Source organism: Aythya marila (assembly GCF_965140915.1).
Source record: "Aythya marila genome assembly, chromosome: 6".
NCBI lineage: Eukaryota > Metazoa > Chordata > Aves > Anseriformes > Anatidae > Aythya > Aythya marila.
In genome coordinates this window covers 11,789,603-11,814,957 of record NC_139047.1, presented here as the reverse complement: position 1 = coordinate 11,814,957, position 25,355 = coordinate 11,789,603, and the positions used below count along the sequence as shown (strand labels likewise).

Sequence of the window (25,355 nt, the reverse complement as noted above, 5' to 3'; positions counted from 1 at the left end):
GTAGATTAGCTCTTGCACACAGCTCTGTGCTGCTGCAGCTAAACTGCTGCTGGTACTGCCACTAGTCCATTCAGCTACCGCTAATATTTCTCCGGGGCACTGCAGTATGAATCTTAAATATGCACCTCTGCATATTTCCATGGCACCTAATTGCCTGTGAACACAATAAAGATACTCTGGCTGTATCCCAGAGCCTATCTGCCATGGAAAGGGACTGCTAACCTGCCTCTGTGGTACCTTGAAAATCCCATATGACCAGACTGAGCTGTTGCTCCAAAGGAGCAGTACAGAGGATTCACAGAAAAATGGAGAATTCAGCCCCTGTGCCTGAATCAGGCCCCTGGGAACTTCTCCTCACTTGGTTGCTTCTACAACCCCCTGCTGGGGTGTCAGGTGCTACAGCTAGAACTGAGCTTTAAACGCATTTCGGCTCTGTGGGGCTTCCTGGGGTGAAGCGGCTCTTTGTCAGTGGCACGCCATTCCTCCAGGGTAGCAGAGAATGCTCCACATGAATAAATCTTGTGCTTTGTTTGCACTACTGACTTACATTGTAAATTTGAGGTGTCAGATGCTGCAAAGCTCAGTAGTACACAAAAGATCTATTTAAAGTAGACCCTTCAAGGGATCACCCTTGTTTTCTCCCATAATGAATGAAGTTAAGGTTCTCAGCCTGTCCAGCAGAGCATGCTAAAGGGGTGCTGATCTTTACAGCATCGTTACTTCTGTGTAGATAAAGCTTTTAAGGCGTATTTCACTGGTGGGCTGCAAGTGTAAATTCAGAGCAAAACCACCAGAGGAAATGAGTGTATGGGAAACTGTAGCACAAGCCATTCTGTAAAGAGACATTCAGCTACCTCTCTGCTTTCACTCAGAATTGGACTAAGGACTTTGTAAACTTTCTTATCTTAATTTTGTTGGTATAAACCTGTACAGGGTCCACTGACATCTGTTTCTTCTGAGTTTCACATGGAGTTGACTGGTGTCAGAGCCCCTCTGTGCTAGGGCTGCTCTAAATGCTGGCACATCTGTCCTCTGACACTCCACTCGGTGACAAAAATCTACCCTATTTTTGAACTGCAGTAAGAAGTAGAGAACTAAACATGAGTGGCCTCCTGCATTTAAAGCTCTCACTAATACCAGACAGCAGAGTGGCTCAAAGGTTGCATATTTCTGTGTAAGGAAGAAACTGGATTATGGTCCTCTTGGGATTGTAGCACAGATGAAAATAGAAGCCTTAATCAAGCAGGCAGTTTGTGAACTTGTGTCTGTAGGGACACATAAATACATTTGACCAAAATCAGGCACTTAAAAAAAAAGCATTTCTTAAAGAAATTGAGAAAGCTGCACTTTGCCCAGTGCTCTCTGAAGGTGACCGATAGAAAGCATTTCTCACCACGCTGAAACAGTAAATGTTCTTAAGCCTTGGTTTTAGTGAAAGTGTTTATCTTTAAGCTGGGATGTGTGATGTCCAGGTATCAGCTATGTTTTGCTAACACCAAGCAGAGACTTCTAATCTATGGCTGCCCAGTGCAAAAACTGCTGTGCTGTGTTAGTTCCTAGGGGACCTAGCTTGTGGAAGTGCCTGCTTGGCTTTGCAGTTGTAAAGATAATAGCAGTGTAGCTGCATCTGGATTTAATCTAGTTCACTTCAGGCTTCACACTTCAGGCCTCTAAGTTGGGAGGACAGTAACTGTGGCTCTGTGCTGACTGAAAGGAGGACAATTCACATCTCTGCAGGGCATGCCCACAGTCTGCGCATCCCTGCCTCTCCGCACTAACAACACTGTGCATGTGTTGCAGTTAGGTGTTCAAAGCTGAGCAGAATGAATCTGAGCCTGTTTCAATATTGAACACTGACACAGCAAAAAGGGAGTTTTAGAAATGATTTACTCGGCTGAGTGGCCTATGGACTCCTTGCTGATACGCAGTGAACATTTCTGTCAGTAGGCAACTCTCTGGCAGAAGGGCTGAGGTGGGGGCCAGGGCAAGCATAGGAAAAACTATCTGCTGCCCCTGTGGCTAATGGGACAATGCCCATTCCTCTTTTTTCAATCACGTAGTCTGGGGTGGGGGTTATGCAGTGCGTGATACTGACTTCCTCCAGTCCCTCCAGGGATTTCTTGCATTCCAGATTCACCAGCCTTTGAGCACTGGAACCCTTCAGGAACTCACTGCAGTGAAGAAGCGTGACGTGAGTGCAGTTACATCCATACAAGCACACAGGGTGAGCACAGCACGTGGCAAGGTTAATGCCAGGGAGGTGAAGTGTGTGACAGAACAGAAGCCAGGTGAGTCCAGCCCTGCTCAGGGCAATGTATCGATAAAGGTGTAGTCTGCCCCCACCACAGGCAGTGCTGGAACACCCAGGGACAGCTCTGGAGAGCACATTTGACAAATGTCAGCATTGGTGTCATTTCTATATTTATTTTTATTGCCTGAAAGATGGACAAAGAGGGGAGGCTTCTCTGTCCTACACAGCCGTAAAGGGTCTTGCTCGCCCCTGGTGTGTTTGACAAGCATCTTGATTTCTTACCTTCCCGAATGGCTGTAAAGGGCACTCCCTCCTCTGCTTCCAGCCTGGTAACTTTGAGTGCCACCAACTGGCCACTGATCCTGTCAGGTCAGAGTGAAAGGTCACACAAAGCACCTCAGTGCTTGGCATGATCAAAGTATTAACGACCTCCCAGGGTGCTCCACATTCACCTGAGCAAAATTTTTAGGGCTCACTTCCCCCTGAGGCCAAGCTTAGAAAAGCATTGCAACCCCCTCCTCTTGTCTTCTTCAGCAGCAGAAGGGAACCAGCCCACCTGGCTGGAGCAGCACCATTCTGCTGACCAGCTATTGCTGGAGTGTGGCTTTGGTCAGTGCTCCCACTCTGCCCTGTCTCAGCTTCTCTGCTCCCATGTAATGGCAACTTGCCCTCGCCCCAATTCCTTGCCATCATGCAGGAATCCCTCATTCCAAGGAAAACCCTTGCTCTGTCTCAGGTGCAGGCAAACAGTCCCCTGGCACATGGCCGTGCAGCAAAGTGCCCTGGTGGAGCCTCCACTGCTGAAGTGGAGGAATTCCCTGAAAAAAAATGGATGGGGCTTTGCAAATATCCTGGTGAAAGGCAAAGCCAGACGTTTGATTTGCCTTTATTTTTCTACAAGTACTGTGAATTGCCCAGCTTCAAGCTCATCCTTACGATTCCCATAACTGGTAAGCACTGGGAATGGAATAGTGCCACTGGTGGCCCTTGCTCACCTGCTGATCCCCTTGTAAACAGTTGCACTGGATCCTTCACACAGCTCCTCCAGATGGACATAGGATGTGACAGCTCCAAACGTAATGCCTTATCTCTGCTTCATGAAGAAAGTGGCATGTATTTCAGATTGCTGTGCAGAACAAGAAGCTACTGACATGTCACTCAGCAATTAATTGCCTATTCATGGTTGGAATAATGATAGGATGAAATAGTTTCTGTCTTTCTGTGTGGATGTTGCACACTCACCCATTTGAACCTGTCCACAACATCCTCCTCTTGGAAAGGACCAGCACAACCCCCGGCCCTCCACATCCTGCATATTCGACTCTAGAGAGTGTGGAAATGCTGCGGCTGCAGTGAGGGCACAGCAAGGGTTGCTCTGGTTATATCCATCAGCTGGCACAGGAAAAGAAGGCAAACTCTCTCTCTAGCAGACTGTTTTATTGATGTGGTTCTTTCCTTTCTCCTTGACTGCCCTGGCTTTGAGCACTTCGTTTCCATCTCCCTACCCACCACTAACGTATCTCAGTTTTGGTTTCTCACACATCCATAAGGGGAGCAACTGCCTGCATGTGCTCGTCTTTGTAAACGTCAGCACTCACTCTGACAGTATGCAAAGATAAAACTGCCATAACTACTGAAGAAATTTCAGCCAGTGTCATTCTAAATATGTTATTTTACCTTAGCCTCTAAGGTAATAGCCTCTGTTATTTTACCTTTATTCCTCTCCTGATAGTAATCTTTTAGGGCAGGGACTAAAAAACAAATGCAGGAGTAAAATTTAAAGTTACGCCATCTTCTCGCTCCCCCCATTAAGGTTAAGGTTAAGCCTTTCTCACCCCTGCACAGTTCACACAGCCTGGTGATTCGGCCCTAACAGTGCCATACACCGTAAGCCTCGTAATAGCGACTGGCTATTTGTTTTTATTTTTTATTTATTTTATTTATTTTTTATTATTTTTTTAATTATTTTTTTATTTGTTTTTATTTGTTACTCTCAAGCAGACCCTCCTACCCTCAAGCAGATCGACACACGCACATAGCTTGGTGTCATCTGCAAACCCTCAGTACGTTCGCAGATGACACCAAGCTATGCGCGTGTGTCGATCTGCTCGAGGGTAGGAAGGCTCTGCAGGAGGATCTGGATAGGCTGCGCCGATGGGCTGAGGTCAACTGCATGAAGTTTAACAAGGCCAAGTGCCGGGTCCTGCACCTGGGGCGCAATAACCCCAAGCAGAGCTACAGGCTGGGAGAGGAATGGTTGGAGAGCTGCCAGGCAGAGAAGGACCTGGGAGTGTAGGTGGATAGTCGGCTGAATATGAGCCAGCAGTGTGCTCAGGTGGCCAAGAAGGCCAACGGCATCCTGGCTTGTATCAGAAACAGCGTGACCAGCAGGGCTAGGGAGGTGATCGTCCCCCTGTACTCGGCTCTGGTGAGGCCGCACCTCGAGTACTGTGTTCAGTTTTGGGCCCCTCGCTACAAGAAGGACATGGAGGTGCTTGAGCGGGTGCAGAGAAGGGCAACGAAGCTGGTGAGGGGCCTGGAGAACAAGTCCTACGAGGAGCGGCTGAGGGAGCTGGGCTTGTTCAGCCTGGAGAAGAGGAGGCTCAGGGGCGACCTTATCGCTCTCTATGGGTACCTCAAGGGAGGCTGTAGCGAGGTGGGGGTTGGTCTGTTCTCCCATGTGCCTGGTGACAGGACGAGGGGGAATGGGCTTAAGTTGAGCCAGGGGAGTTTTAGGTTAGATGTTAGGAAGAACTTCTTCACTGAAAGGGTTGTGAGGCACTGGAACAGGCTGCCCAGGGAAGTGGTGGAGTCACCATCCCTGGAAGTCTTCAAAAGACGTTTAGATGTAGAGCTTAGGGATATGGTTTAGTGGAGGGCTGTTAGCGTTAGGTCAGAGGTTGGACTCGATGATCTTGAGGTCTCTTCCAACCTAGAAATTCTGTGATTCTGATTCTCTTCCTAGCTTCGGGCTAGCTCCACACCCCGAAGCTGCCAAGCTCGGTGCTGTCTCCTCAGCAGCAAGCCCGAACGCTTCGCGCTGAGGGCCCGCGGGCCGCGCCTCGCAGTTCCCGGGGCCGCCCCGCGGCCGCTTCTGTCCCCACTGGGGACCCGTCGGCGCGGCCCGCCCCCGCCCTCGCCCCGCCCCTCCACAGGCACCGCCCCGCGTCCGTCAGCTGCCGGGCGGCGGGGCGGGGCGCAGCGAGCGCGGCGCCGGGTGAGTGAGGCGGGAGAGGCGGCGGCGGCTGCGCGTGGCGCCGGCCGGGGCGGGAAGGAGCAAAGCGCCGCGCGCTGCTCGCCCTGCAGCGGCTCCGCGCCGCCGTTACCCGCCCGCGGTCTCGTCCCTCAGCGCGGGGCGGCCCGGCCCGGCCCGGCGGCGGGAACAGGAACAGGTGCGGGGGGCGGCGGGCTGCTGGCAGGGCCCGGGGCGGCGCGGGGGGGTGGCGGCCGCGGCCGTTACTGCGCCGTGACTGGGTGAAAACAGCAAGGGCCGGCCCGGCAGGTGCGGGGTGAGGAAGGTGCAGCTGCAGGGGGGGGAGCAGGGAAGGGGCTGCTTCATAACCTGTGAGCCTCCCACCTGCTCGGTGGATCTTAAATTATCAGTGAGGTGGTGGAGCAGGTGTCTTCCAACAGTTATTTTAAGCTGGTGCTAAGAGCTTTCTGTGTTGCCTTTTTTCCTCAATTTTTACTGATAATGTTTTAAGGCCGTCACTTGTGCACTGGAACTGGCACTAAAAAAGCTCTGAGCCCTCATCTGAAGGGGCGACTGCTGTCTTGTAACAGTAAGTTGGTTTGGCTTTGCTCTGAGCAGATTTTAATCAAACAGTATTAAAAATAGTGATTGTACCTAGTTGGTGGTGACCAAAACTGAAGGACTTCTTGAGTTGGTAGCGTGTCATGTAGGAACCACAGTTAGCACTCAGAAATGGCTGCAGACATACAGGCAAGACTAATATTGACAACTTAGCTGTGAACTAGGAAGCTTGGGGGTAGCAGCGTTCAGAAGCTGTGCAGATAATTTTATACAATAAACTTGGCAGTCCTGTCAGTGTAAGTTACTGCTACGTATGGTGCAATGAACTTACCTCTTTGGACACACGTTTTTTAGGAAGTAAATATGTCAGGAAGTTGTAGAAATATTTGTAGTTATCTATTAATTGTAGTGGGTAGTTGGGCACATGATGACTATATTTTGGAAAGCAAGGGGTGTACGTGTTGTTTCTGTTTAGCCTTGAGTATGAGATTCCGTTTATATCTATGGTGCTTGCTCCTGAGCAGTCAATGTCCAGTGAAGGACACGGTCCCATAGTAATCAGAGTAATGTTTACGCCAGGCCGTTCCCTGCCATAGCAGTAGTTATAATGTGATAGTGTTTGATTTCTGGAGAATTTGAATTAGCAATCTGCTCTGCGAGTGGAAAGTATGACATCAGCGTCACGGTAGTGACCATCTGTTTGTAACACAAATCTGTTTCATAATTTGGCTCTATTTGGAACTCTTTGCAGTTTCGTTCCTGTGGTGTTGAAACTAAAATGTGGAAAGTAAGTGGGTAGGCAGAGCAGTGCAGGTATCATACCAATCTTTCCTACCAAGAGAATAACGTATAGTAGCTGGTTGTTTTTATGTGAATGTTAAACGTTGTTACTTAAAAGCTTAGATAATTTTAGTGGAAAAGAAATAATGTATTTATAAAGCTGCAACATAGTTTGTATAAAAGTGTTATTAGGTGAAAGTCAGCTAAGAAAACTGAATGTTTCAGTTGGGAGAAAGTGACTTAGTTTGTAGCTGTGACAAAATGACTTATTTTGTGTTAGCTGAGAAATGGCAATAATATTCTAATGTACTAGGAGTGAATGAAAACGTAGGCTGAACTTGATAATGACTTTTAAATGTCTTAGAAATGCATCGTTAATGGAAAGAACACAGTTTAACTGTTGTTTTCCCTGTTATGCATAAATGCCTAGTAATGCAACCTTAACTGTGAGCTGTTTATGAAGAAAACAAAACATATCGCCACTATCATACTGCTTTCTTCCATTCCAGTCCGCCTGCATTGCAAATCTTGTAATCATTTCACAAATGGGGCCTTGAAGTAAGGTCTTGCAAAACAGCTAATCAGTTGCCTGTCTTAATTCTGTTTTGTTGTAATTGGAAGTTTTGAGAAGTAATATAATAAGTTCTGTGCAGTGCACGCTCACAAGAAGGAAAGAACATCTTTAAGCCCTTAAAAAAAAAACTCAATTATTGAAGCCAAGGATTTTAAGACTTATTTCATACTCAGATATGTTGATAGTCCAACCTTATCAAAGCTCCCATCTCTTCATCAGATTTATTGATGGATACTTATATATGAAGCTACAGTTGCTCCCAGAGAATTGCCAGCATCTTCAATAAAATGAATTGTGGAGCTCTGTGTTTTTGAATTGGCTTTAAATATATATGTACACTGTATATATAAATCACTTGGACCTACTGCACGCAGGAACACATCACAAAACCACAAGTTCTAGAAATGTTTCTGTCTCTTTTGGTGCTTCATCAACACCTCTCTTACTCAAGTGTTGCATAACAGTTTATCTTTCTAAGACTTCCTCTGTTAATGCTCTAAAAATTGTTTCCTTTTCTTTGAGGAAGAAGGGGAAGAAATACCTGGAAAGTGGTGTCTTTCTGGTGATAAATGGGACTCTGTTCCTAGAAAGTGTCTGATTTATGCACTTTGCTCTTAAAAAAACAACAACAACAAAAAAAGCTATGATTTAGCATAATACTATTTTATTGTATTAATTTGATTTATTATAATTATTTCCATGGAATCTTTTATTTTGAAATATATTATTTGCCAATTCTGAAGCCCAAATCACTCTTTTGGTATTTGGAAACTGAAAACTTTTGCTTTGAGATGTGGCCATTTGTCTGTAAAGGTCTGTTTGGTACTTTTTTATTCAGAGTAGTTGAGTGAAAGTGTTGTAATTTGTGTGAATTATTTCAGTCGTTTATCGACCTGATTGATGATTATTATCTCTAAGTGTGAACTGACACTTGTGTGTATACAGATTACAGCTTTGCATATAGTGTCTCTTGCAATCAAGACTGAATGTACTTTACATGTATTTCCTCTCTGTAAGGGGTTCAGACATTCTGGATATTTTCTTGGAGATGTGTTGCTGTACAAGGCCATTGTGTTAAATCATTTGTTTTCTATTTTTGTTACAGTAGATATCAGACAGCAACTATAATACAGAACATGGTCTAAAGAATTTGTCTGAAACTTACTTCATTTCAATAAATATCACATATATATGTCAATATTATTAAAAGTTTTAATACTTCATCTAGTAATTCATCTGTAGTGTCACTTTTCTTACAAGATGATAAATTCTTCATGAAGATGGAAAGGTGTGAGGGTGAACTTTCAAAATTCAAAATCCGAAAGAGTAAAAGCATAAATAGAGTAGCTGCTTGTTTTTTTTTTCATGCTGGTTTCTGTGGTATTATCTTTATTGATACTCTGAAGAAATGTTTAGAATTCTTCAAGTGGATTTCTGCATAGACTTTAATAGAACTGTACTATATTATATACAGTAGTATGTGATCTGATTCAGGATGAAGGTTATGAATTAAGTTCTTAACCATTTGCTCATACAAATGTATTTGCCATTTTTAAATTTAACTTGAGCGTAGAATTCTTAAGCTGAAATTAGATAATTTATTCTGCTTTGCTTCTTGAGGGTGTACTGAAAATTAGAGATGTTAATTTCTGCCTCTGAACTAGGTTTTGTTCAGTCTGTTCTTACAATAGACCTATTGTGAGATGAGTAGGTAGGACAAGTCTGGCTGTTTGGCTTCTGTCTGCCAACTCTGTGAGTGAACTGAACCATTCTCGTGTTGTGGAAGTGCGTTGTGATTTTACACGTGGGTTTTACACATGGGATCTAGTGCTTTTCTTCTTGTTTTGTGGGGTTGTGTTTTTGTTTTTTAAAGTTAACTTTATTTGCAGTTAAATAGCTGGTTTGTTTGTCTTACAGTTTGTGGAGATTGTATTGTTCCTTTTGAAAGAGGAATGATTTGGTGGTAATGGAGTGCTGCCACTGACAGATGGACTCACAGGAAAGAAGGTGAGTGAGCAGCTAGGTGAAGCCACAGAGGCTCCCAGCAGTGTGCCAGCTAATGATCACCCTGTAAAACTATTAAGTAGTGTCAACATACTCTTTATGCATCTTAAGCTGCAGGAGAGAAGATTAGTTTAGCTTGACTTTCAGTGTTTCTGGAACACTCAACTTATTAGAACAACAACTTGTTTTATCAGTTGATTATTGAAATGTGTAGATGGATAGTCATGGCTGGAAACATAAAAGTAACATTCTGTGGTGAATAGTAAAATTATACCTGTTGTCTGTATGTGTGAATTTTGCTTTTGGATTAATAGTCATGCAACAGACTATTCTTTTGCTCCTGTTTTTTTTTTTTTTTTATGTTAAGAGACCTGATGGGTTTGGTGGTTTGGGATGGCAAATGGGTATCTTGTAATAAGGCTTGGTATATAAATGTGCATACTTGGTGTACACTGGTCTCTGAGGAGTTTTTAAATGGATAAAAGCCAAAGTATCAGGCTGTAAGCTAAATTTAATGCACAGTATGTTGATGAAAGCTTTATACTATGTTATTTGGATTACGTTACTTCCCTGAATCTTAGATGAGTTCTTGACTGTCACCTTCTTTTTCCACACAAGGAAAAAAAAAAGAACAAGAATTCCATCTTTTGCTAGTTATTATCATTTTAAATATTTCAGCACCAGATTATGTGAAGGTATTCAGCCTATGCACTGCAATGAGCAAAACTTAATTGAAAAAAATCAATAGTCTGCATGAGTAGTGCCTTATGGCTTTTGAATGTGCTACTTCTGTGTTATACACAATGAGACCTGTCAGAGTAGCTTTTTCTGGCTTTGCTTCAGTAATGGAATGCATTTGTTGTTTTGTGCCCTTTCTTATAGGCAAACACGGCTATTCCATCAAAGCTCTTTCACTACCTTTTATATTTAACTTCAGCTATATGTAAAGCTGCAAAAACTGATTTATATAGGTAATAAATGACTGCTGCCAAATAAAGAGGTAATCCTATTTTTAACCTGCAGGGTGTGTAAGAATCTGTTCTGTATAAAACTGGAAATGAATTTGAAGAAAACTCTTTAAACATCAGTATAGAGTTTCAAGTTAAATTAAAATTACTTTTCTTTATACCAAGGGTCTCCACAAATTATTAGAACTATGCTTGTCAAATATCAGAGAACTTCTTTCTTCTGAATGGGAGAAGTTGTTTACTGAGCATTCAGACCAGAGCTTATTAAGTGGTAAAGCACCTTCGGATAGCTGCAGTCACTCCTGGGAGGCCAGATACTTTCATAGAGTTTCAGGATTTTCTTTTTTTTTTTTTTCTCCTCCCTCCCCTTTGGTTCAATTGATTTGAATGATTGGCTCATTTGAATCTGAGAAATTCACTTGAAGAGCCAAGCTGTTTTTTTCCTGCCTCATAATTTCACAAAATTAAATAATAGAAAATATGAATGAAACCTAATAACCCAGAAATGTTTCTTCTATTTTCTAACATGGTAAGAATTAACATAAGTCTCTCTATTTAGACAGGAACAGAGCTGATCACATGTAAATAGAACTGATGCAACTATGTCCTCCAGCATATGCACGGTGGCAGAGTTGTGTATTAATTTGATCCCCTTGCTGTGAACAAGTACAATATGTAATCAGCTGTACTAATTGCAAAATGTATGTTTAAAGTTACTAGTGGAAAGATCAGCTGTTTTTCTGGTTGGTAAACTGCAAGTGAAAACTAAAGCTAATGCCTTCAAACAGATTATTTTTGTTGTTAATTTCAATAACATTTAAGATTACCAAATTGTAAATCTGTTAACTTCGTGAAATTGAAACTAGTATCTGAACTTTGAAGTCTTTCCTATGTATGCAAAAAGCAAACTACATCTTGCACTATCACAGAAAACTTCAAGCTGATTCTGTTTCCTCCAATATTTTTGTAGCTCAGAAGAGGCAGAAGGAGCCAAAGAGAGAGGCCTGGTCTATGTTTGGAAGGCTGGTTCCTGCTCTGTAACTCCAGAACGGCTTTTGGGTCTCAGTGGAAAGACTGTACTACAGGCATCCCTTGGTACAAATCATGGCTTGCTTCTAACAGAAGGTAATAAATATGTTAATTTTAAAGATGTGCAGCAATAACTAACTTCAATTATTGCCAGTCTGTCTTTGAGACTGTTTCTTTGTAAGTCTCATGCACAACTTTTGAATGCTTAGATTTTTAACATTGTCAGTATTTCTTTCATAGTTACAAGGCTCTTAAAACTGTGTTGGAATAAAGCTTAGATGCACAGAGTTTGCTTTCATACTTTTTTTTTTTCCTTTTAACAGTGGCTCTGGATTTCCTTTTTAGAGGTAGTAATGTAGTCTGAACTGCCTTAACTCAAAATGGTATCTTTTCTTCCAAAAAGACAGTACAGCAAGAAGTTCTCTTGATATGTAAGAGCCTTGTTTTTCTGTGTGCTTCTGATAAAAACATGTATCTAGCAGATGCATTAGGGTGAATCTAGTTTGTGAGTGGTCTAAAAAAAAAAAAAAAAGCATGTTTAAATACAGTCCATTTAAGTGTTTGTGTAGCTTGGCCCTTACTTGCACTGATCAACAACTGGTCTGCAGTGGTAACGAATTAACTGGAAGTTGCTTCTTTATTTTTTTTTTCCCTTCTGAACTTTTTGAAGGAAAAAGAACTTAAATTGTTGAATGTAACTGGGCTTCAGAAAAAGATTGTATTGGTTACCAGTTTGTCGGTGAGCCTGCTATAAGCATCTCTTACCTACCAGAATTGTGAAAGATCTCCGGTGTTTCTTTGGAACGTGTTTCTTTAGTAATTAAAAGGACATGCCTGTATGTTGCCTTATGAGTGATGTTGTTTGTGGATATGATTTGCCATTTTTCTCTTGCTGTGAAGACAACTGTTCATCTTTAAAATAGATTTCTGCCTTTCTTGAATTGGCATTGCTGTGACCTTTTCAGGTAAAAATAATGAAATATTGGAGGAGCTGCAGTACAACACCAAACAGTAGTGTGTGCCTCAACCTCGTCCCTCCCCTTTCCACCTGATAGGTCGATCCTGTTTCACTGTAGGGTAGCAGACAGTACAATTCAGTGATACTGGATGTTGGTATGGAGAGAGAAGCTCTCTGTGTTACGGTTTTCAAGAATGGCTGTCCGTATAGAGTACGTAGCAGGGAAAACTTGAAAGACTGAAGTATAAATTGAAGTTGCATACTGCTGTGTGGTATGCTGTGCTTTCCCAAGGTGACTTTTACAGCCCATGAAGAATGTGACCATTAAGAAACGGTGTATTAGGTACTCTTAAGATGTTTCTTCTGTAGTTTCTATTAACAGTACTGTTTTCTCTGAGCAGTTTGCATTTGTCAGACACATTGCCTTTGTTCATCTGTGTACTTGCTGTGAATTTGTCCTTTCTTAAAACAGAATAAATACATTTGAGTGTAGTAGAATTTTTAACAGAGAAGTATTACTTGGTTTAACAGTGAACACTTATGCAGAGGGTGATGTTAACATTGGTATAGAACTTAGAAGCAGCAGTAGCAGAGAGCTACTAGCAGTTTTCCTGTATCAGTAGCCATAATTTTGCTGATCAAGGATTAAGCTAAAAACTGATTTTTATCAGAAACTCGTCTCAAGTTTTTCTGTTGGTTTAACTTGATTAGAATCATGCTCTTTTTTCCCTTTTTTTAATAGGTGGAGAAGTTTACAGTTTCGGAAAGCTACCCTGGAGATCAGGACCAGAGGAGCTGTGTGCTAAGAGTCCCATTTTAGAAAAAGCTTTGCTTGGGCAGCATGTTATTACAGTGGCAGCTGGCAGCTTCCATAATGGAGCCGTGACAGAAGGTGGCGTGGTGTACATGTGGGGGAACAATTCTGCTGGCCAGTGTGCAGTTGCTAATCAACTGTATGTGCCAGAACCACAACCCATCAGTATTTCTGATTCTGAAACCAGTCCTCTGCTGTCAGTAAGGATTTTGCAGTTGGCATGTGGAGAAGAGCACACACTGGCGCTATCACTAAGCAGAGAGATATGGGCTTGGGGGAGCGGCTGCCAGCTAGGTCTCATAACAACAACTTTCCCAGTGACAAAGCCACAGAAGGTAGAACACCTGGCAGGACGTGTTGTGCTCCAGATTGCTTGTGGAGCCTACCACAGCCTGGCTTTGGTACAATGCCTCCCTGTGCAGGAAATGAAGGCTATTCCAGAGCGGTGCAATCATTGCAGCCAACTCCTCATTACCATGACAGACAAGGAAGATCACGTAATCATTTCAGATAGTCACTGTTGCCCACTGGGTGTAGCACTGGCTGATAACCAACCAGAAAACCACGTCTTCTGTCCTTCTTTGGAGACCCTGGAAGGAAAAAGTGTGACAAGTAGCCAGAGTGAAGACTGTCAGAAACCACTTGTGGAAGAACACAGGCTTGTTGCTTTAGAATCTGATGGAACAAGTGTGCTTTCCAGCAATGATGGACAGGAAGATAGTGGAATTTCTAGTCCTGGAAATATTCTGTTCCCCGACAAAAAAGAAGTGAAAGAATATTTAATCAGTTTATCAGATCACACATTAAATGAGACCCTGGGGAAGAATACCTGCACAGAATCGGAGCAGGTTGGTAGCTAGTAACTTGCTCTTAGCATGCTACAATTTACTTTGTATTATGTTATGCTTGATGTTCGTCTTTTCACAAATGAAATATTCTGTTAGTTTAATGTAGCTGTGATATTCCTATAGTTTCAAAGTGTTTCTTTTTCTAGGATGGCTCTTTTCTTTGTAGTGGAAGAGATTTTTTGTTGAGTTGTAAACCTTCAATGTAAGCATCTGTGACAGTACTGTAGTCTCATTTCTTTATGGTCCACAGTACCAAAGCCACGTAAGCCTATTTCCCATTCTTTTCTCTAGCCCTTTTGTGTTGTATGGGTTTCCCATTTGTGTAAGACTTGACAAATTTGACTTCAAGGTAAAACTTGCTTTTCTATACATGGAACGAGTTCTTCACAAATCTGATTTCTCAGTGTTAAAGTATTGAACAAAAGGGTTCTAATGTTAATCATATAAGGGTGGCATAACTGTATAAACAGGGGAGAAAAATATTGATATATTACTGTATGTGTGATGCAGAAAATAGTTCAATGTTAATGTTTTGATGGTGTAGCAGAACAGTAAATTAAAACTTCTTATTGAGTGACAGCAGGTGTTTGATGTGAAGGTTCAATAAACGCTGTTTCTAGCTCCCTTCCAAAACACGATGATATATACCATTTAAAAAAAAAAAGGGGGGGGGGAATATAACCCAGAAGTTATTAGATCAAAACATAATCCAAAACTATGTGGTGCTGTCTAACAGTACTTACACAAGTATTGGATGATTTGTTGTAAAGTTAACTTTGGTAACTTTGCCACTGTGGCCCAATATGCACAATTCTGTAAGTTTCTTGTTACTTCAGATGCTGAGCGTGTATCAATGTCTTTAATGCATTTTACGATTACAGCGAGAAACTTTTCACAGTGGTTCTAGAGAGTAAATTTCACAATTTACCGGCAGCTGATAAATAGTTGCTTTTTTGTTATTGCCATTGCATGCTAAAATAAGTATTAAAAACAAAATACTAGAAATTAATTTCATATAAACACCATCTGGACACAGTTTTCCTTCCTTTTGCTAACACAAATGCATTCTAGCAGTTGTGAGCTCTTTGGGATCATGCAACTGTTCCTGTCTTTAGAAAGTGACTGAAACTAGTAGTTTCATGTTCTTTCTTAACTCCTTGTTCCTCACAAGGTTTCAGGAATAGTAGTTTGATTAATGAATGTTTCTGTCATTGTCCCACTGTTACATGCTGTCTGCTATATTTTTACCTTTTTCTTTGGTTTTAGCCTTCTCAAGAAGAACAAGTTAGTGCTTGTATCCCTGGGCCTCCAGGTGCAAGCACATCTGCCTTAAACAGCTTGGTGGCCTCGTGTGCATCAGCAGTTGGTGTGAGAGTAGCTGCTACGTATGAAGCTGGAGCCTTGTCTCTGAAGAAAGTAATGAACTTCTATGGCACACCTTCAAATGATTCAGGATCACAATCTGGCAGCGGTTCCCCAGGGCCTGAAGCTCTGAAAGACAGTCGAGAAGAGCAGGTCAGACTGGAATCCATGCAGGGGAAGAAGAGTTCCAGTTTAGTAGATATTAGAGAGGAAGAGTCTGAAGGAGGGAGTCGAAGACTTTCCCTACCTGGCCTCTTGTCACAAGGTATTTAAAAAAAAAAAAAAAAAAAAAAGAACGATCACACAAAAAACAAAGGACTTGAAAAGTTACGATAGTGTGGATGGCTATAACTGATAAAATAAAAGCATTTATTGAATTTAAAGGTGGAGGTTTTTATGAATTATTATTTTAAGATGGCTGGAGAAGTAAAGACTAGCTAATACTGCATGTTAATAAAATCAAAAGCTTGGTTGGCTTAGGAGTGTTACCCTTTGATACTCCTACTGTGTAACATGTAGTCTATGTAAGTGATGTGTTTATCTAAAATGATGTTTTTTTTTTCCTCTTGGTATGTTTTCAGTTTCTCCTAGGCTCCTACGGAAAGTAGGACGGGCAAAAATGAGGACTGTAGCTTTGACTCCAACTTATAGTGGTGAGGCAGATGCTCTTTTACCATCTCTAAGAACAGAGGTATGGAGCTGGGGAAAGGGGAAGGATGGACAGCTAGGACATGGTGATGTTCTGCCAAGGTGAGATGTTTTTTGATATGTTTCATTATTCAGTATGTCAGGTTATATATCCTTAGATTTGGTCAACTGCCTTGCATTGCTCTTGTTCTTTGAGGTGTTTTGACCTAAGGTCTTCCAAGCAAAATGTCTTATGCTGTATTGTTACTGAACTTCAGTTGGAATTTCTCCCTTGTAATTACTAGAAATTTTAGTGATATTTTGATTTGTCTTGTCCAAACTAGGGTGAGGTTCAGCATCTACTTCTGTCCTTCTTTGCATTTGTGACTTAACTGGTTTATTACCAAAAGACTCCATGCATATGATTTTTTTCTACTGTTCTTTATTGGGGGGATGAGGGGGAAGCAAAAGAACTTTGATATCTATTTACACATTGACAATGCCTCTGATTTTTTTGTTAACATCCTCTTTGTGTTCTGGAAATTGTCAGGCTTCAGCCACTGTGTGTGAAAAGTCTTGATGGTAAAGAAGTGATTCATCTCTCTGCTGGTGGCCATCATTCCTTAGCACTCACTGCCAAATCCCAGGTACAAGTGATTGTCATTTATTGCTTATCTATGATGTAATTGTCATGTTGAGTGTTTCCTAGCTTTATGTTTATTCAACTTCTAAACTTTGTTTCCTGTTTGTGGGAGGAGACAATGGAAATAGTGTGCATAATGGCATTCTAATTATATTAAAAAGTTTCATATTAGAAAGTTCTGCATGGTCCATTAACATTATATTTAAATTTTTCAGTGACCTGATGCATATCTATTTCTATTCTCAAATTACCTCCTCACATTCAGGAATATGCTAGAAATTAGAGGAGTGCTTCTTGGTACCTACATCTTATACCTTTGACTTGTGTGTGTTCACGCACTTGAAGCATTGTACTAATACAACTCAGTATTCCTCTGTGTATATAAACTGTTAAATGTTGATGGTAGCCATGTTTCTTACAGGTATATTCATGGGGCAGTAATAGCTCTGGTCAGCTTGGTCACTTGAACTCCCCAACAACAGTCCCTCGTCTTGCAAAGGTATTTTGTTTTCTGTGTTTTTTCTTCTTTTAGTTTAGGTCTTCTTCCTATACAAGTGCGTGCCGAGTAATTTCTAAAAACTGACTGTATTGATGGATGTGTTTGGCTTATATTGTGACTATGCTCCTTAAATGAGCTTGTGAATGATCTAACCAAGAAATCCTCTATATAGACCTCTACTGTTCTTGACCACGTTGAATTTCTAAAACTGAGAAATGTAACTGCTTTTATCATCTTATCCACTGTCACTTCTGCCTTACACTTGGCTTCTCTGATACAGTTGTTGAAGTACTGAAATTCTGTTCTGTTTTTATTCTAAACAGTTGCTTCTGGCTTTTTTAGTTTTGCTAGACCATGACTGTATTTGTTACTACTGTATTTCTAGAGCTGTTGGTTAAATACTGCTTGTTTAGTTTCAGTTTGTTTTGAACTTCTCATCACATTGAGCGAATAGTCACATAATGATTTTAGGGTTAAATCAGATTGGTGATGGTGAATTCCTGGTGCTTACTAGTCTTAATGATAAACTGTCTGCAGTTTTCCTGGTTGGGTGTTATGCAAATTAAGGTACAAGATGTTAGCAGTCTCTGAAATTCCTCGATATGAAGAGGAAAGTACAGTGTCCTTACTTTCATCAAACTTACCTGATGCCTACTTAAAAATAAAACCGGCTTATAATTTAAAGGCAAAAAATTAGCCATTAGAAAGAAAACTGGAAGGAGATTACTTTCAGTGGAGTACAGGAATTGTATTTGTGACAAGACATTTTTGAAAAATTATCAGCTACTCTAACACATTTGCTTGTTGTCAGGTGTATTACTTCTGTATCTGTCTAGAAACTTTAGGTAGTCTCCTCTTCTGTCATCTTTCAGTTTCAAGTGGTGACTTCTAATGTCTTCTTCCTCATGAATTTTAGGTGTGTGGTGATGGTGTTTGGAGTACAGCAGCAGGACCAGATTATTCTCTCTTCTTAGCAGATGAGGAAGACTTCCAGCCTGGATTATATTACAGTGGCCAAGAGACAAAAACTGAAAATAACTTGTCTGAAAGTAACTCTACTAAGAGTCCAGTTCTGTTACTCTCTTGTAGTAAGGTGAGTTGTATTTCCTTTAAGTTACTGCAATGCATACTGATATTTTTGGGAAATAGCTCAGTGCTGGTTGTTCAGCCAACTTTATGGGTGTCAAGTAAGGTGACTGATTCTTAGCAGTCAAATCAGGAGCGCAACTCATAGCGGCAGAGGAATCTTAATTAGTATTATATGTTCCCTGGTCTTTCCCTGTGCTTGGGAAGGGAGGTGGTGTTTCTGGGGTGTCTAATTCATTTCCTGTCATGTGTGCATGTTGCAGAAGTGCACCCTCATATCGTGCTCAGTTTTCACCACTATCTTCATGTGTTTATTTGTTGGTCCTATTGCTCTTCATTTTCCTGTTAAGTGATTGGAGGCACTGTGTGCTCTTTGCCACTATGCTTCATATGTATTTTATTTGTGAGTGGGTAGAAGGTACCTCTGAGTTCTGCACAGTCTGCTTCCCCAGCATCAGTCTTTATCATGGCTGTAAAGGGGAAACTGAGCAAAGGCATTAAAATGTTTATGGGAGAGAGGGGGTGATTCTATGCAGTTCCCATCACTAAGCTGAATATTACTGTAGCTATTGCAAAGTTGGCTTGAGGTGAGGGAGCATGTAGTCTGTGTGTCTTCTAGTCTCTTTGTATGATTCAGACCAACTTGAGTTTAAGGTGGCAAAAGGAGATAGTTTGAGTAGAAAGCAGCTCTTCTGTTTCACCTGTTCTGGGTCTCATTTCTACTTCCCTATGTCTAGCAGAATAGCAATTGGAGAGAGGTTTTGAGGAGGATGGGGATTTATATACTGGCTCCATGCGTATGTGCATGCATGCACACTTTTATTCCTACTTATAAGACTGTTGTTAGACAATTCTAGTATATTGTCTAGGTGGCTCTTGCATATCAAAATTGGCCTATGGATTGCTTGTTGAACACTAGTGGTTCGGTGTTTCTGAGGGATCCTCTAGGTCTGAATAACCTTATGGTGTGGCATCTGAACTAGAATTAGTGAGGAGCCACAGTGCATTAGACACACTCATGCTGGCTTCAGAGAAGAATTGTTTCCAACAGCTGTGAGCTAAAAGTGTTGTTAGTGTAGGTATTGGTATTAGTCCAGTTTAATAATGCTGTAATATTGCTCTTACTAATAAACTGACATCTTCCACATTGAGAAAGGACTGCATTTCAGAGTGCAGATGGTGTATTAAACACTTATTAATCTTCCTTCCTAATTAAAGGAAAAATAGGTGATGTGATATTATGTTGATGACAACATTGTTGACGCAGGTTTATTTTCTAAAAGTGACTAAACTTCCTCTTGAACAAGCAATGATTGATTTGCCTTACAAGATGGTCTTTGTTTTTTCAGGATGTCAGTACTAACATAATGAACAGCATTGACTCTAAATGTTCTTCCTACTTTATTAATCTTGTATTAACCCAACATTGAACGGAGTGCTTGATATTAAGTATTAACAACCTACAGTGACACTTGGCACAAAAAAAGATATCTTTTATTCTGTATGATCCTAATCTTTACTATTTTTACTTTCAATTTTTAAGCTGCTTTTTGTTTGTTTGTTTTTCAGATAGGATACATAAGCAATGTGATAGCTGGTGGTGAAAACTGTTTGGTCTTGGTAGACAAAAACATAATGGGATATATTGCCAGTTTGCATGAGTTGGCTTCTACAGAGCGAAGGTTTTATTTCAGACTGAGTGAGATCAAATCTCAGGTTCTTAGACCTCTTCTAGGTTTAGGTAAGAACTTATTTTTATATTTTATTTGATATTATTTCCCTTATATTCTATTATCAACTTTGTAAGAGATTTAAGTCATTGCCTATGTTTAAGTTAAAGCCAAGATCTTTTTACTTGTAGTCTAAAATCATTGAATTGAAATGGCCAGTAAAACATCCAAACAACTCACTGGGGTAATTCTGTTTTATTAATGGGTGCAATTCTTTGGTAAAGTAAGCTAAATCACTGTCTGGTCTGTTACAGATAATTTGGGCAACGCAAATACAATCCAGTTGTTGCAGGAAATGGCAAGCAGGTTCAGCAAGCTATGCTATCTCATCGGTCAACATGGAGCTTCTTTAAGTAGCTTTCTTCATGGAGTAAAAGAAGCCAGGAGTTTGGCTATCCTGAAGCATTCAAGTCTGTTTTTGGATAGTTACACAGAGCAAGTATCCAACTTCCTCATCTTGAGTGTCTGTAGGCTTAATCTACTGACTACAGCAAGCCCCGAATTAGGAGAAAGTAGATCATAAGGAAAGCTACATAAACTATCGTGCAAGTTATGTTCTTGCAATTTAAAATGTATGCAGTTTTACACAGACTAATTTTGTAGTTAAGCTATATGAACTCTTCGCCAGTGGAACATACTGGACAGTTTCAGCCTTCCTAATGTAAAATTCTGTAAAAACACTTCTTTGATTGCTGCATATAAATGTAAAGACTGACGTGTTTGTTACTTCAGTTGAGGATCTCGTAATATAATGTAATAGAGTTGCTATTGGTAGTTCAGTAAGTAAAAATACCTGTGGAGATTTACTGTGGTTACAAAATGTCTTTTCAAAAGTCGTTAACTAAAAAATTGTTCCCAGAAGAACAATTCTGTGCTGGTATCTGCTAAATAGCTAGCATCACACCTTTCACCTATAAGACAGCGGTGTTAGTGCTTAAACTTTGGTCCAAAGTATCCTGGTTATTATTTTAATAGCTTAATTTCTCAGGCAGAGGAAGACTTAGAATATTTGCTATTTTTCTCCATAGTAACTTCAGTAACTGCTAGATAACTTCATCTAAATCTAGCAGAAATCTCATACCTCGTATTTACAGGCTTTTTGAAAAATATTGGTTTAATGGAGGGAAGAGTCTAAACATGTCCTATCTGAATGTAGTTTTACTAGATAACCGAAAACCCCTGAGGGAGCAAAATGTCACAATCATAAACTCATAAGCTTCACCTGTTGTGCAGTAGTATTTGGAATGTGCAGCTAGTTGCACTTTTATTTTAACACAAGTTATCACTCTTATTGGATGAGTGATAAATTTTGTCCTATTACCCTGAAAGAAGCTTTCGCCTCTGTTGATCAAATCATTTGTTCATAATTGTGACCATGTATTTCTTCCATACTCTGACTTCAGTTTTTCTTTTCACCTGAATACCTAGAAGCCACTTAAGTATTACCTGTTAATTGGGTTAAACTGAGATCTCTGCCCTTGGCTGAATGGTGTTTTTAAAAGGGAAGGAAGAAAAGACTGGAGGTCTTCTGGTCCACCTTCCTACTCAAGCAGGACCATCTAAAGTAGGTTGCACGGAACCATGTCTAGATGGTCAAATTGTTAAATAATTTTCTTTTTTGACCTAAGGTCTTCCTTAGGTAGGGGAGAAGTGAAAGAGAGAATGGTGAATAGCAGGAAGAAGAAATTCCCATCTTTAATATAATTAGAAGTTAGCAGTATTAAACTATTGGAACAGATGGCCTATTCTGTACATGCCCAGATCTTGGGAAAACAAACAAACAAATTAAAGTTTCTGTTGCATCGTAATTCTTATGTGTTACGCTAATGGCAACAGCAGTGTAATAGCACCAGTAAGAATGGTAATGCCTATCCTCCATATGAAAAGTGAATACTCAGTGTTCTGGTAACATTAAATACTTGAGAAACATCCAGATACTAGACCTTGGGGGAACAAAGGAGAATAGTTTTAAACCAGAAGAGTGGAGCTTTAGATGAGATGTTAAGAGAAAATTATTTATTTCAAGAGCTGTGAGATGCTTAAACAGGTTGTCCAGAAAAGGTGTGGATGCCCCATCCCTGGAGGTGTTCAAGACGAGGCTGGATGGGGCCTTGGACAACCTGGTCTAGTAGGAGGTGTCCCTGCACTTGGCAGGGGTTTTGGAACTAGGTAATATTTAAGGTCCCTTCCAACCCAAGCCATTCTATGATGATTTTGATGACTTGTACAGTAGTTAATACAGATCTTATTGGTATGCAGTTGGAATTTATACTATTTGCCATTTCCAGGAAAGCATCAGTTTTGAACTAAGAACATGCTTTTTTTTTTTTTTTTATCATTTTAGGTATTGTACTTCAGTAACAAATTTCCTGGTAATGGGAGGATTTACACTCCTTGCAAAGCCAGCCATGTAAGCAAACCTTTACCATTATCTGGAGTTTTCGATCAACTAGTGAAGAAATGTGTTTTAAAGAAGTGTGTGTATGTATATAGTAATGAATGTGCAGTGACTTAGCTTCAGCATACTTAAATACACTAACTCATTTTCTATCAGAAGAGAAATATCGATCCCCCTCAATTGTGATTAAGATTTGGACTAAAATACTGCTGAATCAGTTCAATTGCTTTATCTTGAATGTGTGGAGGGAGGAAGGAAAAAAAAAACAAACACAACATACATGATTGTAAATTCATTGAAAGAGGCCTAAATAGGTTTCAGATAATTCTTGGAAAGCTTAGTCTTGAGGCTATTTTTTTTATAATCTATTCAGTGTTTGTCAGTATTTTCTTTCAAATCCTGCTGTCTACAAAATACAGAATAGCACACTTCTGTAAGAATTAGTGACAGTAGATATTGTAAATTCAGTTTAGTATGAATTCTTTAAGTTCATGGAAGCTCTCAGAAATTATGCAAAAATAAAATCTCTGCACATATATCTTCTGTGCCTCTCAGGGATGCTTTTGTTCATGTATACGTGTTCTTAAGTGTGAGTAAGGAATTACGCTTTTAGATCTAAGAGTAGAGCTTTTTCTCAAATAGTATTTTTGCCTAGGAGAGTAATGATACAGTATGTTTTCATGCTAGTGCTGTGAAGAAACTGCTGCAGTGCAAATTTTCAAACTAAGGTCAGAGGAGTTACCAGCTTTCATTCCTTCCTGTTTATGGAGCGCTTCAAATGTAGCATAAGCAATGGTATTGGAAGTTCTTTGAAATATCAGGGTATCTAGTACAAGGAATCATCTGCACCTGAGGACTAGTGCCAATGATTAAATACAAAGTCCCACTGCAGAGACTTTCAGAACCTTTCCACATTAGAATAAAATACTTAGGGTGAACTGTAAGAAATCAGAGATCAAGTGTAAGCATATTTATAATTAGCCCTGCAAAGTTCTGGATCCTGAAATTACACATACTGAATTATTTGCATCAGTTGTCACTGTTACTATCACAGCTTCTATTGTAACTGGGGTCTCACTAGGTGAATAATATTTTTTTCAGATTCTGAAACTTTCAGGGAGGAGATGTCTTAGAAGTTTTGTCCTCTAACTTGCAAAGGGAAGTCAAGTGTATCTTCAATAATGATTTTTCTTTTTTCCAAAGGAATATTGTCTCCATCAATGGCTAATGATGTCAGCCTTTTATGGATATTCCACAACATGAACATGTTAGGAGTAGCCCCAATTTAAAAAAGAAAAAAAAAAAAAAGTGATGGCTAGCTTCAGTAGGAAGTTATTTGTATATATACATATTGTATAGAGGTGCATAAGCATATGTACACTTAATGTTACGAATCTGTTATTTGACACTTTTCTATGGAGAGACCTCCATGTAAGGATCTAAAAGCACTTCAAAAATGCAAGCTATCCAAGCGGTTAACTTGGTTTAAATTTACAACTAAGAAGTAGTTTTCTCTATAAAGAGCTTTCTCTGTAATGTTTGTTGAACAAGAGAGTTCTTCAATATTGTTCACAGGCTGAGACAAGGTACATTAGTAAGGTGCCATTTCATGCATTGAGTCAATCATGTACAATTCTTAGGGACCCTGCTGTGCGATTCTCTGATCTGGTTCTTTGTCCCTGGGACTTGCTTTCTCAGTTTCATCTGATTCTTGGAGCTTGTGGTTCAAATGCATCCCAGCTGGATGTGAATTAATGCAGATATGTCATGTGCTAGCACGTGTGCACACAGATGTGGTGAAGGAGAGGGAAAAGTAGGTTTGTTTTCATTTTAATGAAGAAATCCTGGTTTTGTATACTAATGCATTGTCTTCAGAATGATTTCCCTCTTCTTCTCTGAACTAGATTAGTTCTCCCTCTTGGAAATCAGACTGAGGATTGAACAGATTTCCTGCCTTTCTTTGAGGTAGGATGTAATTTTTCTAGTTAGGGGAAAAACTGGTCAGTTTCCTTGAACAACGGGTGGGGAAGAGATTATCTGGATGTATCTAGGAAAGTCCACTGGAACAAAGTTAAAATTCATTCAGGCCCTCTTGTATGAGTCAACAGTTCTAGAAAATCACTACTTCAGTGGTAATGGGGAAGTCATTCCATCTGTTTTAGCTCTTTTACTGATCGAGTGTCAAAAGAGAAAAAGGCAGTTAGTTACTTTCCGAGTGGGGCAACTTAGTCAGCTTTCTTTAAGCAGTGTAATGACAGAGCTTGTGAGAGTAGAAGCTCTGTAGAAGTTGGTAGGAAGCGACATGATTGTATTTCATTATTTCCTTAAATTAAATTGGGAATAGGTTAATAAGCAGCATGCATTTTGCCTTTATAATTCCTGTTTCTGTATGAAAATCCAAAAAAGGGCATTCTGCGCTTGTGTCAGTGCTCATGGATGTAAAACATCACTGATGTTTTAGTGTCTTTCTTTTCTCCCTCTGTTCCCCAATGGCCCTATCATTTAGAGACTTCTTGAGTAAAAACCAGGAGCTGTTACAGAAGCTGTCTGAGAAGAATGAGGAAAATCTGCAGCTAGTGGAAGTTCTGAATGCTCTGTTTTTCATGCCATTTGGACGACTTCATAATTATGCAAGAACTTTGCTAAAGCTTGCCACATGTTTTGAAGTGGTAAGCTGTCTTTGGTATCTATATCTGAATAAATATGCACATGAAACTTATGGCTAGGAAGTAACAGTGTAAAGCAGATGCCACATGATTAGAGGTAGCTTAGACCTCAGTGAAGCTATCTCGGACTTAGATTTGCTGCAGGGAAAGATCATGGATATTTACTAGCACATTCTTAAACTGTACTTGCACAGATCACATGACAGGCAGAAACTTGTTACCCTGCCAGAACTTGTTGGTATGCTTGAGCACTTAATTGCAAATACATTATTTTGATGTTTGCCTACTGCTTTTCAGTTCCATCTGGCATCATTAGCATAGCAGTTCTTGGCTTTAACGCTACTAAACATACTGTGTAAATATT

The 25,355-nt window shown here is 40.3% G+C and overlaps 2 protein-coding genes across 3 annotated transcripts in view; one reads left to right on the top strand and one right to left on the bottom strand.

The window, feature by feature from the left end:
* Positions 1-6,558, bottom strand: part of CDK15 (cyclin dependent kinase 15) — a gene marked incomplete at its 5' end in the record, with an annotated part of 36,317 nt that extends 29,759 nt beyond the window's left edge. The window contains 8 exon segments of the mRNA XM_082763219.1: positions 2,534-2,613; positions 3,247-3,335; positions 3,339-3,344; positions 3,494-3,574; positions 3,578-3,643; positions 3,929-4,002; positions 5,313-5,775; positions 6,337-6,558. Coding sequence (XP_082619345.1) covers positions 2,534-2,613; positions 3,247-3,335; positions 3,339-3,344; positions 3,494-3,574; positions 3,578-3,643; positions 3,929-4,002; positions 5,313-5,775; positions 6,337-6,558 — 1,081 coding nt within the window.
* The window catches only part of ALS2 (alsin Rho guanine nucleotide exchange factor ALS2), a 42,639-nt gene continuing 19,445 nt past the window's right edge, over positions 2,162-25,355 (top strand). Inside the window, exons 1-13 of one of the 2 annotated variants that reach the window (XM_082762903.1) lie at positions 2,162-2,288; positions 9,277-9,366; positions 11,302-11,456; positions 13,061-13,980; positions 15,247-15,607; positions 15,924-16,092; positions 16,520-16,616; positions 17,034-17,111; positions 18,028-18,204; positions 19,767-19,938; positions 20,182-20,362; positions 22,272-22,337; positions 24,832-24,994. In XM_082762903.1, the coding sequence (XP_082619029.1) occupies positions 9,347-9,366; positions 11,302-11,456; positions 13,061-13,980; positions 15,247-15,607; positions 15,924-16,092; positions 16,520-16,616; positions 17,034-17,111; positions 18,028-18,204; positions 19,767-19,938; positions 20,182-20,362; positions 22,272-22,337; positions 24,832-24,994 (2,559 nt within the window). In that variant the 5' untranslated portion in view covers positions 2,162-2,288; positions 9,277-9,346. Of the gene's footprint in view, positions 2,289-5,506; positions 5,644-9,276; positions 9,367-11,301; positions 11,457-13,060; positions 13,981-15,246; positions 15,608-15,923; positions 16,093-16,519; positions 16,617-17,033; positions 17,112-18,027; positions 18,205-19,766; positions 19,939-20,181; positions 20,363-22,271; positions 22,338-24,831; positions 24,995-25,355 lie in introns of those variants that run through there. The other variant, XM_082762902.1, reaches the window with a different exon arrangement.